Source organism: Polistes canadensis, unplaced genomic scaffold (genome assembly GCF_001313835.1).
Source record: "Polistes canadensis isolate GaletaPanama2010 unplaced genomic scaffold, ASM131383v1 scaffold_13, whole genome shotgun sequence".
Classification (NCBI taxonomy): domain Eukaryota; kingdom Metazoa; phylum Arthropoda; class Insecta; order Hymenoptera; family Vespidae; genus Polistes; species Polistes canadensis.
The window spans coordinates 384,407-403,040 of NW_014569560.1; the positions used below are offsets into that span (position 1 = coordinate 384,407).

General features: G+C 31.9%; 2 protein-coding genes across 9 annotated transcripts in view; one reads left to right on the forward strand and one right to left on the reverse strand.

Moving 5' to 3' along the window:
• Positions 1-1,333: 1,333 nt before the first annotated feature.
• LOC106793335 (potassium voltage-gated channel protein eag-like) overlaps positions 1,334-18,634 on the reverse strand; it is a 68,379-nt gene continuing 51,078 nt past the window's right edge. For 2 of the 7 annotated variants that reach the window (XM_014760184.1, XM_014760183.1), the window contains 10 exons: positions 15,128-15,396; positions 14,545-14,844; positions 14,185-14,438; positions 13,316-13,581; positions 12,940-13,225; positions 12,470-12,833; positions 8,140-8,255; positions 5,995-6,111; positions 3,134-3,279; positions 1,334-3,053 (listed from right to left, as the gene is read on the reverse strand). In XM_014760184.1, the coding sequence (XP_014615670.1) occupies positions 1,900-3,053; positions 3,134-3,279; positions 5,995-6,111; positions 8,140-8,255; positions 12,470-12,833; positions 12,940-13,225; positions 13,316-13,581; positions 14,185-14,438; positions 14,545-14,844; positions 15,128-15,396 (3,272 nt within the window). In that variant the 3' untranslated portion in view covers positions 1,334-1,899. Of the gene's footprint in view, positions 3,054-3,133; positions 3,280-5,994; positions 6,112-8,139; positions 8,256-12,469; positions 12,834-12,939; positions 13,226-13,315; positions 13,582-14,169; positions 14,439-14,544; positions 14,845-15,127; positions 15,397-18,634 lie in introns of all 7 variants that reach the window. The other 5 variants (XM_014760182.1, XM_014760180.1, XM_014760187.1 and 2 more) reach the window with 4 other exon arrangements.
• LOC106793336 (TLD domain-containing protein 1) lies at positions 9,001-12,463 on the forward strand. Of its 2 annotated transcripts, XM_014760188.1 has the most exons (3): positions 9,002-9,288; positions 9,465-9,516; positions 10,102-12,463. In XM_014760188.1, exon 3 carries the CDS (start codon positions 10,102-10,104, stop codon positions 11,431-11,433), a length of 1,332 nt encoding a protein of 443 aa, XP_014615674.1. In that variant the 5' UTR covers positions 9,002-9,288; positions 9,465-9,516; the 3' UTR covers positions 11,434-12,463. The 2 variants fall into 2 exon arrangements, with proteins under 2 accessions (XP_014615675.1, XP_014615674.1); XM_014760189.1 differs by lacking the exon at positions 9,465-9,516 and having other exon boundaries at positions 9,001-9,288.

The following is an 18,634-nucleotide window of genomic DNA, read 5'->3' on the forward strand; positions in this document are numbered from 1 at the left end:
ATATATATATATATATACGTGTACGAACGTGAATCCACACAAGTACGCGCGAAATAAATATCATTTATATATTACAAGATATATACACCTAATATTGCTGTTTGGCTTCCTCGCGAAATACGACGTGCTTTTTATTATAATTATATATTTTTATTTTTTTTTTTCATTGATTATATTAATATTATATTTTTCTTTTATTCTCTTCTCTTTATCTCAAAATGATTAGCACGTCGATCATTCGCCCGTCGTTAAACATTTATTTTAACGACGATGATCAAATCTCGTAGCAAGCGTTTCGATTCTCGAAGATAATCTCTCCTATTTTTCTTTCGTTTAAAAGTTTTAAATAGAAATGCGGCCTATGAACGTCGGCGGATTAATCGGTGGTATCAAAGCAAACGCTTACATTCTATGGTTGTGCTCGTGTGTGATCTCTCGTAAATATATAAAACGAACTTTTTAGATGCATTATTTTTCTTTTTTTCTTTTTTTTTTTTCAAATATCGATTATTCGTATTTAATTATATGAGTACAAATTCAACTGGAAATAGTTCCTAAACGCGTGGGGGTAGGGAATGGGGTGGTAATGAATCAATTAATATCTCTCTCTCTAAAAAAAAAAAAAAGAAGAAAAACAATCTATACAAAATTTGATTATCCCAAACGATGTCGACGACGAGAAATTTAGAAAATTACAATCGAAACTCATTATAATTCTTAACACACACACACACACACACACAACACACACGGTATAACATTTGATTTATTTTTATTTCATATTCAAAATCATATAAATAAGGAATCTAATGGGAAACAAAAAAAAAAAGAAAAAAAGGAAAATAATGCATCTGATTCGATAGAATATATATTTCGAGAATCATTAACGAAGAGATCTATGGCTCGCGAATAGATCCGCCGTCAAATGCGTGTAAAGCTACGATGCACATCGCTCGTATAATAATAAACGTGGATAATAAAACTCGGAATAATTTTTCGATGTCTCTCGAAGAAGCCGTCGCAAAGTTGGATAATTCATTAATGGATCCTTCCTTCCTTCCTTCCTTCCTTCCTTCCTTCCTTCCTTGTTTCCATCCTTCCATCCTTTCTTCCATCTTGATCACACGTAACTCATTAACTGATTTAAAAAGATCCACGCGCGAAATTGAGATAATAATCAATATCGAGTCATCATAATTAATAATCTCTTTTTTCAAACCATATTATATACCTTTTTTTTTCTTTCCTTTATAGTTTATATATTTTACTTTTATATATATATATAATATAATAATAATAATATTTTTTTTATCGCGTGTCCCCCATTTTCTTTTCTGCTTCTTTCTTTTTTTTTTTTTTAAATCTTTTTCTCTTTTCTTTTTTTCAATTCGAAATAAACGATTATTTCGTTCAAAGTGTAACACGCTTTAATGATGAATGTCACTTCGCGAAGCAATTTAGCGAAAATATTTAACGGGTCCTTGAAAAAGGTATAGATGATATTTTAACGTTTAATTGTATTTAGATCATCGCGAAACGTAGTCCGAGAATTAGGGGTAAATTAGGCTAACTTTATTGGCCTAATTGATAAGTCCCCCCTCCCTCCTCTCCCCTGGATTCTATCGTTACTTATTAGAAAGAAGGGAGTGTGTGTTTTCTCTTTTATTTCTTTTTATTATTATTATTATTATTATTATTATTAATATTATTATTATTATTATTATTATTATTAATATTATTATTATTATTATTATTATCGCGAAGGATTAATTAGTTTTAATTTTAACAGAAGAACCATTCCACCCAGATCGAGAATTACGAAAGGAAGAGAAGAAGGTAGAATAGGAAAGATGAAGGATTAGGATTAGGATGAATTAGGATTAGAGATCGGAAGAACTTTCAATAATATTCTCTAGGCCTGGGTGGTGGCCTTTTTCGTTCGGACCTGTCGGTCCTTTCGGTCCTCTCAGTTCTTTCAGCACTGGCACTGCTAGCCTCGCGATCGTCGGTACATTCTAACATTTGTGTAGTTTCCGTAGCATCCGAGGGACTAACCGGTTGGGTTGCTAAAGGTGCGAGAGGCGCTGCACCCTTGTTACGCGATTTACTTCTTCGTTTTCTTAAAATGAGCGGTCCAAGTGCACTAGAATCGTCACCTCTTGAGGTTGATGCTTGGGTAAGTCTTTCGAGAAGTTCTTTGCTAACTTCTCTCGAGGAAGTTTTGTATTCGGTACTACCCGACAGTCTATCCGAATCTTTTGGCTGTTGATGATGGTGGTGATGATGGTGATGATGTTCTTGGCTCTTTGAACTACGTTCTATAGGCTGCTGCTGTTGTATTTGCTGTTGTTCTCTATAGCCTTCGCTAGGCGTTGTAGCACTAGTACTCGTAGACGCCTTCTGTTCAGACGTTTGTATACCTTGAGGAGTACCTTGCTGTTGATTCACTTGCATTTGGCAAGACAATTGATTCTGAGTTGAACTACTACTCGATGGAAAATTCGAGGGTCTTTGCTGTTGCTGTTGCTGTTGTTGTTGTTGCTGTTGTTGTTGTTGTTGCTGCTGTTGTTGTTGAGAAATGCCTGTACCACTCGGAGGAGTTCCAGCAAATGGAACTCGACTTAACAAAGTCTGAAGCATGTCTTCCATCTTAGCGAGCCTTTGATTAACCCTTTGCACTTCCAGCTTTAAATCAACCTTAACTTCCAATACTGCCGCAAGTATTTCACGATCGTGACTGGGCTGAGTCGATATCAAACCACCATCGTAACTTTCCAAACGTCGAAGCTGCAATTGTTTCGAGTCTACCGAAAGATTCTGAGCTTGTTGTTGTTGTTGTTGTTGTTGTTGCTGTTGTTGTTGTTGTTGTCCATCCTTATCAGCATTGTCTCCTCCACCTGTTTCTTCTATCGTACCACCTAACTTCCCGAATTTTGGAAAGATCTTGTTCGTCCCGGTACTAGAACTTGGACGTGAGTCTCGTGCACTTAATGATCTCTTGAAAGTATCCCCAACCGTACCTGTTTCACTACCGGAATCCAAACTGGAACTACCTGTCCGACGAAAAAATATATTACTTAGAATAGAATGTCGAATAAATAAATAAATAAATGAACATTTTAAATGATCATACCTAACAATCTTCCCCATTTGCCAGTTCGAGGTTTGGCAGCGACATTCTCATCGGTGGACGGTTTTCTCGAATGCGATGATTCGCCATCTTTCCCATCCTTACTGTCCCCTTTTTCAACGTCTGCCGTATGTCTCTCTCTACGAAACCTGTGTAAAACAAAATCGAGACGATAAGAATCCTCGTTTCCAATTTGATGCTCCTATTTTGGAGCTTACACAAAAAGGTGTATATATATTATGTATAATTATATTGTATATATATATACAGGATACGTATAAAGGCTGGTTCATCTAGGCAATAATCGGGGGGATCAAAAGACAGTGTACAATTATAAGAGGATGGAAGTTAATTTAGTTTCATTCGTGTTAGCAAAAATACACGTTTGTATTTTTATTCACCCTCTCTCTCTTTCTTTCTTTCTTTCTTTCTTTCTTTTTTTTTTGCAATGCATCGTCAATCATCAATTGGCAGTCAATTAATTTGAAGGGGTTTGTAGAGGGCGGGCGGGGCGTGGCGGGGCAAGGGGGTGGGGGGTTGGGCGGGGGCGAGGGAACTTTTTTGCACGGATTCAAGAAACTGGTTCTTGCAGCAAATGCGAGATCGTTCTACTTAGGCTAGAAAAGGGGGAAACAGCTCCAGCGGTGTTCACGAGCAACCTACTTTGGTGTGCCTACGGGATTCAAATATCAAAAATAGTATATCGTCGGTAGTGACAAAAATGACGATAATAAAAAACATACGGGAAAACGAGCGACCTCGGTGAACGCGATTAAAATATTGTTTACAAATATTACTTATCCGAAATTTTTGTTAATCAAAATTTGCAAATTGTCATCGACGATTATAATTTATTAATTTGAGATTGTACGATTTTTAAACGAATATATCAATTTTTATTTCAACGTTCACCGACGTAACGATATATAATGTCGTAATAATAATAATAATAATAATAATAATAATAATAATGAGATAGTATATAACATGCCGCTTGAAAAAATTTGAGAATGACTTTGAGAAACTTAGCGATTATGTATATATATATATAATATATAGGTATATTGCCAGAGCGCCTGCAAGCATCGTGTGCATTTAAAAGAGATATAAAAAAGCATGAATAATCCATAAGTGACATCGTGATAGCCCTTTTTATACAGTGTGTGTGTGTGTGTGTGTGTGTGTATATATATACCTCTCACGTTCGGTAATTATTTGAGAAAAATTTTTAAAATGTAATCATGCAGCGCAGGTGAAATTTTAATATTACAAGAGAGATAAATTATATTTCTGTTATTTTCTATTTTGGTCTCTCGCTTTAATTATGAAAAGCCGGCATTCTCAATAATTTCTCGAGCGGCCTTACGATAATAATAATAATAATAATAATAATAATAATAATAATAATAATAATTAATTAATTAATTAATTATTCAAAAATATTAAATATATATATATATATATATATAGGTGACAGAAATTTGAATCCTAGAGTGTGTGTTAGTCACATGCATCCTGCGTTAATTGCGTTAAATCAATCGAAAAGGATCGGATGCTCGAGACTTATTACGAATTCGGTACTTCCTTCACTTCGTTTTTAATTATTATTAATAATAAATTAGATCGTATATTTAATCAGAATGCGTACAAACAAACAATAAATGAATTTAACAAAATATTATTTAATCGAAGTGAAATAAAATACTAAATTCTAGAAATTGATTGTTCAAAATTTCCCCCTTCGAATGTTAAATAATATTAGTGTGTACAAAAGTGTATTCGTACGTATCGCAAATACGTAAGAACACATACCGTATATATTATATGGTGAATAAAAGATGCGCATGACCTCCTAAAGGCATATATTTTACAGCACTCTAGCATTCGTCAAAATTGCAGTGATCGTTTAAAATGATAAAGATTATAATATAATATATGAATGAAGTGAAACACGTGGCTACCATCTCGAAGAGGTACGTACGTTAGACGAAAATATATACACACACACTCACGCATACATAAGTTTTAACTATCATCATTTTGTTGCAGTCGTTGTTGGTTGTTTATTTATTTAAATAACGCCCCGTACCATTTCGAGTTTGAGCAAAACTCGCTGCGAATGATATAAGTATAATATAAGCAGCGTTTAGTAATTCGTTTATGTAACATCGTATCAACGACGTAATCTTAATCTTTTTTTAATAATATTGCGCAAATTATTTTAATTTTTATAAAATAAATTTAAATAACGCGAAGATTAAGACGAAATATTATACGATGTTCATATAAATTATCACGAGCGAGTTAGCCGTGCGACAAACTTACAAATATATGCATATGTATATATATATATATATATATATATATACATACATATATATATAGTTTGTGTTTGGATGCGTGAAAGTGTATGTTTAATGACTTACGATTGTATGAATCATTTCATCTAGAGTAGATATATAATATCATATTTACACGGGCGAAATTATATATATATATTAATAATCGCAGTCCAATATATTATTAGGAATAATAATATAATGTATATGTATATATATATAAAATAGAGAGAAAAAAAAAACAATAATAACAATAATAATTAGTAATAAAAATAAAAATAATAACAATAAGAATAACAATAGTAATAATAATAACTAACGATGGAAATGAATAATAATAAAGTTAAATTCAAATAATAATGTTATAACGACAATAATAATAATAATAATAATTATAATAAAAGATAGTGTATATATAAATATATATATATATATATACACTATATATTATATACGTAATAAGTAGCAAAAAGATGGACGGAAAAAAGAATGGAGAAGAAATAAATACGTAAGAAATGAAATTGCCTAAAACTGGGCCAGGGCGGCAGGACGTTCACGGTGAGTTCCTCATCTGAATCCTGTTGGGACCGTGTTGAAACGACTTTGGACACGCTGATTTGGGCTTCTCCGTCGGTCTTGAACCTTTTTCAACAAGAGGCCAGCCAAGCAACGATCAAAATTCACATCAATGAATAAAAAATAAAGGAAAAGGAATAATACGTATGCATCAGTAGTGTGTACACATGTGTGTGTGTGTATTTGCACGCGCGCGCGCGCACGCGCGCACGTTAAACAGATAAATAATAAATTTCACCTTTTTACAATTAATTATATCATCATATATACACAACACACGTGGCGGCGCGCGCGCGCGCGCGCGTGCATGTGCACACGGACACGCGCACGCATACGTTCTCTCTTTTACTCGTTCACACATCCCATTTATCCATCATTATCCATATTACATACATAATTTTCATTCGATTTGTCAGTGTCTCTTCTCGAAAACGGTTATGCGAATATTCTGATTGCAGTATCCATCTGTAATTATTAATTTTATTTATCAAAGTATTAATAATTTTGATAATTCATTTAAATCTATCACCGTTTTTTCTAAGAGATATACCCTTTCAATCATTCTTCATATTCTTCTCTCTCTGAATGTGTGCATGTTAAATGTGATTTGATTTGTATGCATTCGCACAAATCAATTTGTTCCGTCTGTTATTAAACCAGGGATCCTAACTCGATATTATTCTCGAGCCATTTGATATGAGTGTAGTAAGCACATGTACTTATTAACGCATAAAAGAGATAAGTACGACGAATATAATACGCACGAGAGAGAGAGAGAGATCGTATCTTTAATGATTAAACGTTTGCAATTTTTTGTGTTTTAGTTGTTCAAAGAATTTGATCATAATCGTTAATGGTAATTAATGAAAAATAAATATCATATAATTATAATACTGAATAGAGTTTTATATATAAAGACGTGTATAAAACATTTTTTGTCTTTTTTTTTTATTTAAAATCGTAAACGTGAAATCTAATTTAAAATTCTCTCGTACGATGCTTCCCATCCTTCGTACATATAACAAATAAGATAGCGATACGTGACACAATTAAACAAATGTTAGCTGAAAATCCTAAAATTCATGCATCGATACGCGAACGATTTGTGTGGTGCGTCACTGATTATTTTTTTTTATGTTTAATTTCTTACAATTAGTTTAGAAAGAAAATTAATTATTCGCGCGAAAGCGACTACGTAATACTTACGTAAGTAATGGTTCTCTTTTTTGTTTCTGAAGGAAGAAAAAAATAGAATAAAAATATTCATTTCGAACCCGTAAACGATCCATTAACAAAAGGAATATTAGTCGGGTCAACGACAAAATCGGGTTAAATGATCGTTTATCAATGACATCGTATAAGAAATCTTGGTAAATTGTTTTACATTCAATGGAAATTTTCCTACCATTTAATTTAATGAATCTTACTTTAATTGACCTTTTATTTACAATTGTTACGTATGCAATTTTTGATTAAGTCAATATCGATTCCTAACACAAAAGTTATGCGATAAAACTAATTTTGATATTTTAATTAAGTTTCTTTATATATTAATTATTCCTATATTAATAATAACCGTGTCGCTTTCGTAAAGACATGTAAAATATAACTTTAAAAAAAAAAAGAAAAGAAATCTTGATTAATATTCAGGTAACGAATTTGATCGTGAAAGTTCGAAGTAGTTCGAGTATCATCGTTGCGTATCAAAGCACGTATAAGTAGAATTTACATGTAATACGAGAAACCTTATTTATATGTATATATATACGTGTTATGCATGTATACATATAGATCAGATTTATTACGTAATAAAGCGAGAGAATTGGATCGCGTTTTCTTGGAATATATTGTTATATAGCTTAAAATATTTTGGTAAACGCATGTGCCCTGATACCGTCTAATTTTAACGATCATATTCTCGCGCCAATTTCATTTTAAATCGACGAACACGAGGGCAAAAATGGCGGCCGCCATGATACAATATATACGACAATATTTTAGGAAAATATATGTTTTGTCTAAAGGAAATAATAACACGTGTTCTTTCTTTCTTTCTTTCTTTTTTTTTTTCCTTTCTTTTCATTGTGGTCTTACCTCGAAAAAATTTTGCGAACTAAATGATCCTGAGCTTGATCCAACTGTGGCTCATTTTTTCGTCTTTCAGCAAGCTCCTTTTCACGACGCACGTCGGCCACTTTTCGAAAGATCAGCTGCACAAACAAAAATTATCGATTCTTTTATCAGTATATAAAGTTCACGTGAGTATAAACGATCTAGGTATTGTTTTATTACTGATCGAACTACATTGATCATTTATTCGTTGTTTATTACTTTTTAATAAGATATTTAAATATTATTTATCAATCTTAACAATGAAAGAGTTAACGCAATTCATTTATTCCGCTCTATTTTACATCACCACCATCATTATCGGTGAAATATTATGAAAATAAGTTCTTTACATGCACGCACAATCGATCTTATAAAAACGCTTCTAATTTCCTTTATAAGAGCTTTAAGAGAGTACGATCAAGTATGACAAAAATAAAATCAGTTTGATCTCGTTTTTTATTTTATATACATATATATATATATATTACTTTCTTTTTTTCCCGCGAAAAAGAAATATTACATAACCTTGCAAATGTTTAACAGCATAGCAGATAGAATGTTATTAAGGAACGATACGAATGTTTAATTATATGGGGGGTGTACTTCTTTACTCGATGTATAGTTGAAATGGTAACAACATTTGAACAAAAATAAAATAAGAAGAAATAATTATTTTAAATGGTGAGTAAATACAAATGAGAGTTTAACGAACGGAAAATAATTTTCCGGTAGGAATAATCGTTCGTGAAAAAAAAAACAGCATCCGAGAAAACTTTTCTCCATAAAAGAGGGAGAGTAAGAGAGAGAGAGAGAGAGAGAGAGAGAAAGAGAGAGAGAAGTAAAGAAGAAGATATAACAATAACACAGTGCGCTTCTAAGGGTTTTAGTATGTTTACATAAATGGGATATTGCGCGAAACACGCGAAAAGAAAATAGATAAAATCTTAGTCTTCAGGCCCGGGGTTGCGTCGGTGCATGCGCCGTGACTTTAGTCGATAGGCGCACAAGTAACGGCACACAGTTCTCGTAATCGACATTGCGTTACGTTGTCTTAACCTCAAAATAAAAAACATTCGCACCGCTTTAACATTTATTACTTCAACTCGTCGACGTGTTAATCTTTCTTACAAGGTATAAGCGAATTTAATCGTGAATACGACACAATTGGATTTTAATTGAGAATATTAAAACTGAAAATTCAAATTTTTTACTGATTTTCTTTTTAATTTTTTTTTGTTTTGTTTTTAACAAATTTTGTTATTTCTTTGTGTTTTATATTTTTCTGGCTCGCGTTGACCGAATATAAGTGCAGAGAAAATTTTATGGCTCGTCGTATAGAAGATAACATTCGTTTGAAAGGTTCGTATCTTTATTCGGTTTATATGTTCGATATTTGTCTCTTGGTTTTTGTTTTTCTTTTGAAATCAATGAGAGAAGTTTTTTTCTCCCACCCCCGATTTTATACTACTTTTTATTTCTTTTAAAAAGACGATCGTCGTACGATCGACGAAATTGAAACTTCTATTGTCGATTTTCTACTCAAATGATTTTACGATGCTTATATTTATGAGAATACTTAGAGATAAAAGCGTCTAGATTTTATGATAGGATAGATGGGTTTTCTTTAAAGTGTTTGATGCATTTGTAATAGTGAATAGTAGTAGTGTCATATATTTTTTGCTTGCACTCTGAAGATTGCAGTGGATTTTTAGGAGGGAGAATTAATTTGAAAAAAGAAAACCGCGTAAATTAACTAACAATAAGCTTTTTGAGCCATTTAAATTGTTTACTTGCATATTGTTTTTTTCTTATATTAGTTTTTCTTTTTTATAAATGTAATATGAAATAGTTAATTTACATAAATATATGATAGTTGAAAATAAACAAAATTCTGATCCAATAGAGGAGGAACATAAACGTATCTTATATCATTGGTGTTTTTAGATGGGTCATGGATCAAGTCGTTCCGCTTCTTCTGCAAATATTTTATCCGCAGATGAATTAACATTGGTGGACAATCTTTTTAAATCAATGTCTAGGAGTTCAGGTTCTATAAAACGTGAAGATATTTTTAAACACTGGTCGATGCATTTGGATGATGTACTATTACAATTTGTCGTAAGGTTTCTTTGCTACGAGCCTGGCAAAAAAGTATCAGCTGTAAATGGAGAAAATTTTGGTCGCTTATATGTTTATGCAGTACGTGGAAGCGCAGGTGAACGTACTGATTTGATATTTGAAGGATTTTCCGAAGAAGAGCGAAAATATGAAATACCTACTGCCACATTTCTCCAATATATTCAAGCTACGATAAATTCATATTTAAGACTGCAAAAGAATGCTGTTAATTTGCATTATCTTTCATGGAGTAGTATCGGTTGTACTGTGAATAATAGACGTATTAATATGCGTTCGCGAAGTCTGTGCGAAGATATTATCAAATACGGTGATGTGTTGACGATTGATCAAATAGAAAATTGGTTCGGTGCAGCTGCTACGTTTAAAAATATTCAATCACACGTATTTCAGTGCCTTTTCTTAGTTACTCAGAAGAAAGGAGATAAGAATACGAGTGCACGAATTAATGACTTAAACCTATTACCTGTTTGTAAAGGTCTGGAAAATATTCCTCATTTTCCAAGTATTCTGGGGCTTGGCGACGTTTTGTTCCTAAATTTAAGTTTACCTCACGAACTCAGAAAAGAATGGAGATTCTTATTTTCCAGTCAAGTACACGGAGAATCATTTTCCACTATGTTAGGAAGAATAACTATGCAAGGTGCAACAATTATTATATTACAAGATACAGATGATCATGTATTTGGTGGATTTGCTCCAGATAGTTGGAGAATAGGACCAAATTTTATAGGAAATCAGACGTGCTTTTTATTAAAACTCGAGCCAGATATTTTAACGTTTCCTTCTACAGGTTACAATAATCATTATCAATATTTGAATATTAATCAACAAACTATGCCTAATGGTTTGCTTATGGGTGGACAATTAAATTATCCAGGCTTATGGATAGATTGTGAGTATGGGACTGGTATATCAAGTATATCCTGCACAACATTTCAAAATTATGTGCAATTAAGTGGTCAAGAAAATTTTAAAATCAAACATTGTGAAGTATGGGGTGTTGGTCCAATACCAATCGTAGAAGAAGACGTACGAGAAAATAAATCTGTTTTAGATCAAGATGCTACAGCTAAAGTATTGATGGAACTTCATGGACGTAAAATGTATAGCGAAGGAATTAGAGATAAAAAAGACTAATTAAACTTTAATATTTAATGATTATTGTATAAGACTCATGTTATATTATTAAGTATATTATATGGTTGTCATTGAAATTGTTAATTGAAATGGAGATTTATTGAAAATTAAGAGCAATTGAGATTATATATATAATATATATAATGAAGGAGATAATTTTATGGGTGCTTAAAAGCAAAATATAAGAACTAATAATAAAGTGAATATTTAGTTTTATATTTTACCGATGAACAACTATAGTAGCAAATTAATTTGAGAGTGCAATAAAAACGATCTATGTTCCGAACCGAGAAATATTTACTAATTGGAATGCATACGTATGTTAATGAATCAGATATTCTTGCTTGTGATATCACTTTATGGAAAATTTTGTTATCAACTAAATTATATTGAGAAACGATCGTTTTTGTCTATCATGTCTGTATTATATATTGTCCATGTATAATGTTTAAGTGATATAGTAGTTACTCATTATATATGTTACTATGTCAAATGAGTTTGTACATTTCTTTATTGTGTACCTATTTTATCGAGTGTATGACAAAGTATCGTTACCAGACGGCCTGATCTCTTTTAATATATATATATATATATCATCTGAATGTTGTATAATATGTATATTAAACACTGCGTTTTGATGTTGAGAAAGCCATAAAATACGCAGTAATTTACATGCCTATTATATAGTGCCTGATCATTTGAAATCAATGATCATGAAGGTGTGTTTCGTAACTACTAGTCAATGTAAAGATTTCCTCGCAAATTGCTAATCACAGATGTATAATATGTATACAATGCGTGTTAAAAATGCATAACACGAAAAAAAAGAACAATTGTTCATTCATATCTAAAGAAAAAAAAAAGAAAAACAAAGAAATTTATCACATTGTTATCGAACGTGATGTGAATTCAATAAAATACTGAAAAAAAGTGTAAAAACTTTTGTTCCAATCGTTTAGTACATTTCTTGTGCATGTTATGTAAATAAGAATTGAAAGAATAAAAAGAAAATTAATGAATTAGAATGAGAACTCACCCGATTGCTTAAATTGTACGTTAATACAAGATTTCTGGCGAAGGAGTTTGCGAAGGCTTGATAAAAATCCAAAACTTCTAACAGTCGATCACGCTTAATGGTATGAAGGTCACAATAAGTAAGTGCTCTAACGTTAGCTGCGCTTTGCCCAATCGACGGGTTCGTCCAAAAGCTATCTCCAAAGACATCCCCTTTTCCAAGAATTGCTACTACCTCATCGTCTTGTATCACTTCTAGGCTTCCAGTGACGATGAAGCACAGCGAGTCGATAGATTCACCTGTGTGATAGAGCAGATCACCAGGTGCACTGTGCGACATTGTAAAATGCATTGCTAAAGCACGTAAGCATCCATCGGATGCCAACCTGGACATTGATAATAATATATCATTATTAATTAATTCTCAAAAATTTGTGTGATTAATCTATAAAGATCTATTAAAACTAATGAATTGTAATATAATGTGCCTACCTGAAAGCAGGATGTTCATTGAAAACTTTCCGATTAAGATGTACGCAAATATCAGCTTTCATATCTTTGGGGCAGTAATTAAGCACCTTGTCTGTATCTAGACCTTTGGTCATTGCCCATGTACTTACTACATAATCCATGACACGTTCGCTAAGTGCCTTAGGTACTTCATGGAGTTTCATGAATTCCCGGACGTTGTTTAGCATGTCATGATATTTGGCGGTGGCTGATGTCATTTGTTGAATAATGGTGGTAACGTGACCAAATATCGTAGCGTACAGCAAGGCTAATTAAGAGAGATTAATCATTATATGAATTTTGATTTAATTAATGTACGTACGTTTAAAATCATATAATCCTTATTATAATTCCATACCGGCAATGATCATCATGCAGATAGTAAAGATCTTCTCATTATCTGTTTCTGCTGCGACGTTTCCAAAGCCGACGGAAGTCATGCAAGTCATCGTGAAATAAAGAGCAGTGACATACATCGTGCGGCGTGATGGTCCAGCTACTAGTTCTGGTGCAGTGCTGGCATTGGTCCACAAGTAGCTGTATGGTGACTGGGTAACATTGGCCAACTTCCACAGCCATGAATATTGAACTCCGTTGTCAGCATCCGATCTTCCTATCGAATACCTTCAACGCAATGACATTTCTTACAAGAAAATTTGGACGTCCAATCGAGTTTTGAAAAAGAAATATATAAAATTAAAAAAACAAAAAGTAGAGTAAATCTCTCTTTCGAATATCAGCTACAAAAAAAAAAAGTGGAATCCTCTAAATCTAAAAGAAGAAAATGCGTCTTCGGCTTTGTTTATCAATTTGTCAAGAGTTTATCGTTACTTTTCGAAAAGCATGATTTTCGCATGCTGCTTACACAAAATATCACGAATGACGATGGCAATGATGAAAATACGACAAAGCGCGCGTTTTTTCATTAATATAAAAATATACTATAATATATTAGCTATTTTTTTTTTTTCAACTGATTTTAGCGCTCCTTTTAATATATTACAATTAGGAAAACTTATATATAAAAAAACGTGCAAATAAACGCGAAGCAATTTAAATGAAACATAGCAATAAACTGCGATAATAATGCACGATTTAATGTGTTGTATAGTGTTTGTGTTTGTGTTTTTTTTTTTTACGTATGTGATATATGCAGCCAATCTTCCCATCAAGATGTGTTACCTTGAAAGTGTGTACGCAGAGTAAAATCACCTTAATGTGACGTACCAGATACAGGCCAGCCAGTGAGCAACCAACATGTAGAAACAGAGGAGAAGAATGAGCATGGCGGCTCCATACTCCAGATACCGATCGAGTTTGCGAACGACTCTTCCAAGACGAAGTAAACGGACGACTTTCAAAGCAGAGAAGAGACTACCTATGCCATCCTCGTCGTGATCGAACGCGTTGAACACGTCGTAGGGTAGGCAGCTCAATAGATCGATGATGAACCAAGACTTCAGATAATTCATCCTGATCACCTATGATTTCATTTATGAATATATCATTACAACAATCATTTGGAATGGACAAATAGAATTAGAAAGAAAAAAAAAGAAAAAAGAATTAAAATTAAATTGTAATTACTTTTGGATCGGACACAACTTCACCACCAGCCCCAACGAACGTAGTATGAAAATTTAATACTATATCTATAAAGAATATGACATCGACTATACTGTCGAGTACCAAAAGTGATACATCCTCGCTGGTTTTATTTTTGAAGGCAACATTGTACGGAACCATAATAGCTGTGTAAAATGTCAAGCACAAAATAATCCAATCCCAGATCGCTTTGAACGCACAATAGTGTAATAAAATATGCGGTGGAGTCTTTGGTGCTTCCTGTCTGTACTGTGGCATTACATCTCCGCTCAATGACATCATCTGAAAGTTATAATAATTAGATATGATTTTTAATACGTAAAAATGTATACGTATGTAAAACACGATTTTTTTATTAATAATATTCAATAATAAATTCCATATGTTAATAAATTAATCTATTGTTAGAAACAATAACCAGACACCGATTGTTGAAATATAAAATTAAAAATGTAATCATACTATAATGTACAAATATTTTTGTGAGTAATCATATCACGAATCTATTAAAAATTCAATAATAAATTCATAGGATATTATAAATATTCAAGATTGAACAACTTACATGAGCTAGATGCGATTGTTTGGCCGTGGTTGGTAAAGCAGAATCCTTCAGAGCCGGAAGGTGGGAGCTGAACTGCGAAACAAGAACCGATCTCGATCTGGTAACCGATCTTGCGAGTTTGGCAAATTTTGAAAGGCCACCCTTGCTGTCGTCCGTCTCGATGGGCTGCTTCAACGCTGTGATGTCCCGGAAGGTTAACAGGAACAGGACAACCAAGTCTCGTTCGTTTTTGATCGGCGCTATTTGTAGAAGTAGCCATAGTGGTGTTTCTGCGTACCAATCGAGATAATATATTAGATTACAGACAAATATTTGGTTTATCGATGCAAAAATAGTAATAATAATTAATGTCTAATAATCAAAAATATTATTTTGATCCTACGGAGAAAGATCTAAAGAAAAAAAAAAAGAAAAAATAAAGAAAATAATATTCAACTACATGATATAATAGGGTAAACAAAAAAGTTTACGCAAAAAATCCATTAACACTTTTTTCAATGATAAAATATTATTACCTATTAAATATCAAAAGTCTTATCGGATTTTACGTAAACCCTATATATATATATATATGTCGTATTAAAAATACCTTTTGACCGAATTCGGTCATCGGAATCGATGTGACAGACGATATCAAATTGAGAAACCAAATGATTATCTTTACTTGCATTTTGTTTTGACATGCTCCTATCCTTTGTTTGTAATAATTAGAGGGGGAAAAAAAAAAAGAAAAAGAAACCAAAAAACAAAAATTGGAAAAAAGAAAATTACCAGAGATTGATAACTCGTATAGATATAGATGTGTAGATATTATATATACATACATAGATACATAAAAGTCGTGCGCTATTATCTGTGTACTTTAGCAAAGCTTTAGATCAATCAGCTCTAATAAAAGATTAAGCTTGGCGTTCCAATCTTCCTGGATACTGGACACACACACACACACACACACACATACATACATATACACTCACACTCATTCTGTTCTGTGATCATTCAACGTATGCCATGCTGCTTATGTATCTATCAAGCGGTACAAAATGAACTAACGCAAGACAAGCGACAAACATAATTTAAAGCATATTCCAATTTAGCGTTTCCATAACAGAGAGATAACAATGCGTTGACGATGGATACGTCAAAGGAGGATGGATCGATGATATATCAGCGAAGGCCCACTGTAATTTCGTGTGTTCCAATTTTGGATCAATGTTGCAACGTGTACGCGTATTATACGCTTCTCTGTTTTTATGTGTATGTGTATATATAATATATATATATATATATTCTTTCGTTGCGTTTAAAGCCAAAATGCGGATGAGTTAGAGGAAAGAGAGAAAAAAGTTGATGCTAAAGAAATAGATTAGAAAATATTTCTATCAAAGAAAATTGTATATTCTATATATATATATATATAGAATATATGCTATGTAGATATAATACAGAATGTCCCACAAAAGTTGGGACCAAACTTTATACTACGTATTATTGAGATTAAAAATATTTTTATAAAGTTATTGAAAATATTTTATTCGTGTAATACGTAGTATAAGTTTGGTCCCAACTTTTTGTCGAACACTCATATATATATTTATATTAAGTGTTGCAATAATTTTCAATGCTTTGATATTAAATTCGTTTACATTAAAATCGTCATCTTCTTCTCGTTAAAGAAAATACAAAAAAAAAGAAAAATAAAAACAAATATTAAATTTGTTGTAAAAAGCACCGAATTAATTGCTACATCTAATATATATATATTTATATTTATATAAGGTGTTTCATAATATGTGATAGCAAATTTGTAATCGGTGCAGAACTCTAAATTAAAAATCGATAAATAACAGATACAACAATCTATGCTTTTATATTATGAACATTTTGTAACGATAATATAACATATTACGTGTTTCGTGTAATATATTATTATCTTTATTATGAAACACCTACTTGTACGGTCTGAGAGATTAACATTACATATATATATATACATATCGCATAGGTGTAATAATTTAAATAGGATTCTTCTCTCTCTTTCTCTTTACTTTTCTAAGGCCAGGTGGGCGTGGACGTGCTCGATAAAACTTTCGAATCGATTCTTGGTGGGATTCTCCGAGAGAGGATTATTGTCTTTCGATGCCATTAGTTATCGGTTGTTGTAGTATTATGTTCACCTAAGATCTTCTATTTTTTTATTAGATCATTACACCGAACAAGTAAGATGGTATCCTTAAGTTAATACAAGACTACCTTTAATATTTTGATGTCTTAAAAATCGATCATTATATCTCATGATTTAATATTTATTTTTTTGAATCTTTTTATAATTAATCCTCTATAACTGTTATTTTACAATAAAATTACAATATTACGTTTGATTTTATTTAATAATCATAAAATTATTGCACAACTTTTTCGTTATAAATATAATATTTTGTACGCGCGTTATATTATACTAATTAATATGTTTCATTAAATTATTTAATATTAATATAGCATTACTTTTAGTTATATAATATTCAAATTAGTATTAATGCATAATATTTATTAATATCATATTTTAATTCTTAATATAGAAATTATGACAGCTATATTATTACTTTTATTACAATATAATTTATATCTATTATACAAATAAAATATAATCAAACGAATGTTGTTATACAATTAAGTTACTCAATGCATTACATGTATAAATAATAACATCATTTTCACGAATATATAATATTAAAAATGAATAATTATGTTATAGAGGATTCATTTCGATCTCGTAAACTCGAACTAAACGAACAAACTTCTTTTTGTTCCTTTTTTGATAGGGAAAAATAAAATCACTCTCTTTAGAAAAAAAAGAACACTCGTATGATGTTCTCTCTCTCTCTCTGATTTTTTTTTTACTCGCTACTTTATCTCCTACTCGTAAGCGATCGGAATTTCTTTTTCTTGTTTTTCTTTTTCTATTTTTCTTTTCTTGTTTTTTTTTTTTTTTATATTCCCAGAGTCGTAGCGATTCCATGATGAGTTCGCGAGAAGGAGAAACTGGGTCGATGCGAATTAACGCGACGACGTATACAGAAGGGGTGGAGGGTGGGGGAGGGCAAAGTTCAAATCGTTTCGTTTCTTTCAAGGACCAAAAAGAATCATCATTGTTCCTTCTGTGATAGCACGTGATAGCAACGATCCATGATCTCCGTGTCTCCGTTTTCTCTAAAAAAAAAACCCATCGATATTCGATAAAACTTCTTTTCTTTTTTTTTTTTCTCTTTACAATAATTACAACCGAATTTTGCAATATCCTGCAAAAATATGTAAACGTGATCGTCGTTCTTTTATAAATTATTTCTATGTATGCGTACGTATGGAATTTTATTCGTCTCAATTTTGGTATAAAGATTATTTTCAAAATTATTTATTCTTCTTTTTTCTTTTTTTTTTCTCTCGACACTTCTTCCGTCCCCACAGTTGTTCAAACTTAAATTATGTAAAAAGAAAGTTTTGAAAAAA

Excerpts from the sequence above, each read along its gene's own strand:
- LOC106793336 (XM_014760189.1), top strand. The coding sequence starts at position 10,102 with ATGGGTCATGGATCAAGTCGTTCCGCTTCTTCTGCAAATATTTTATCC.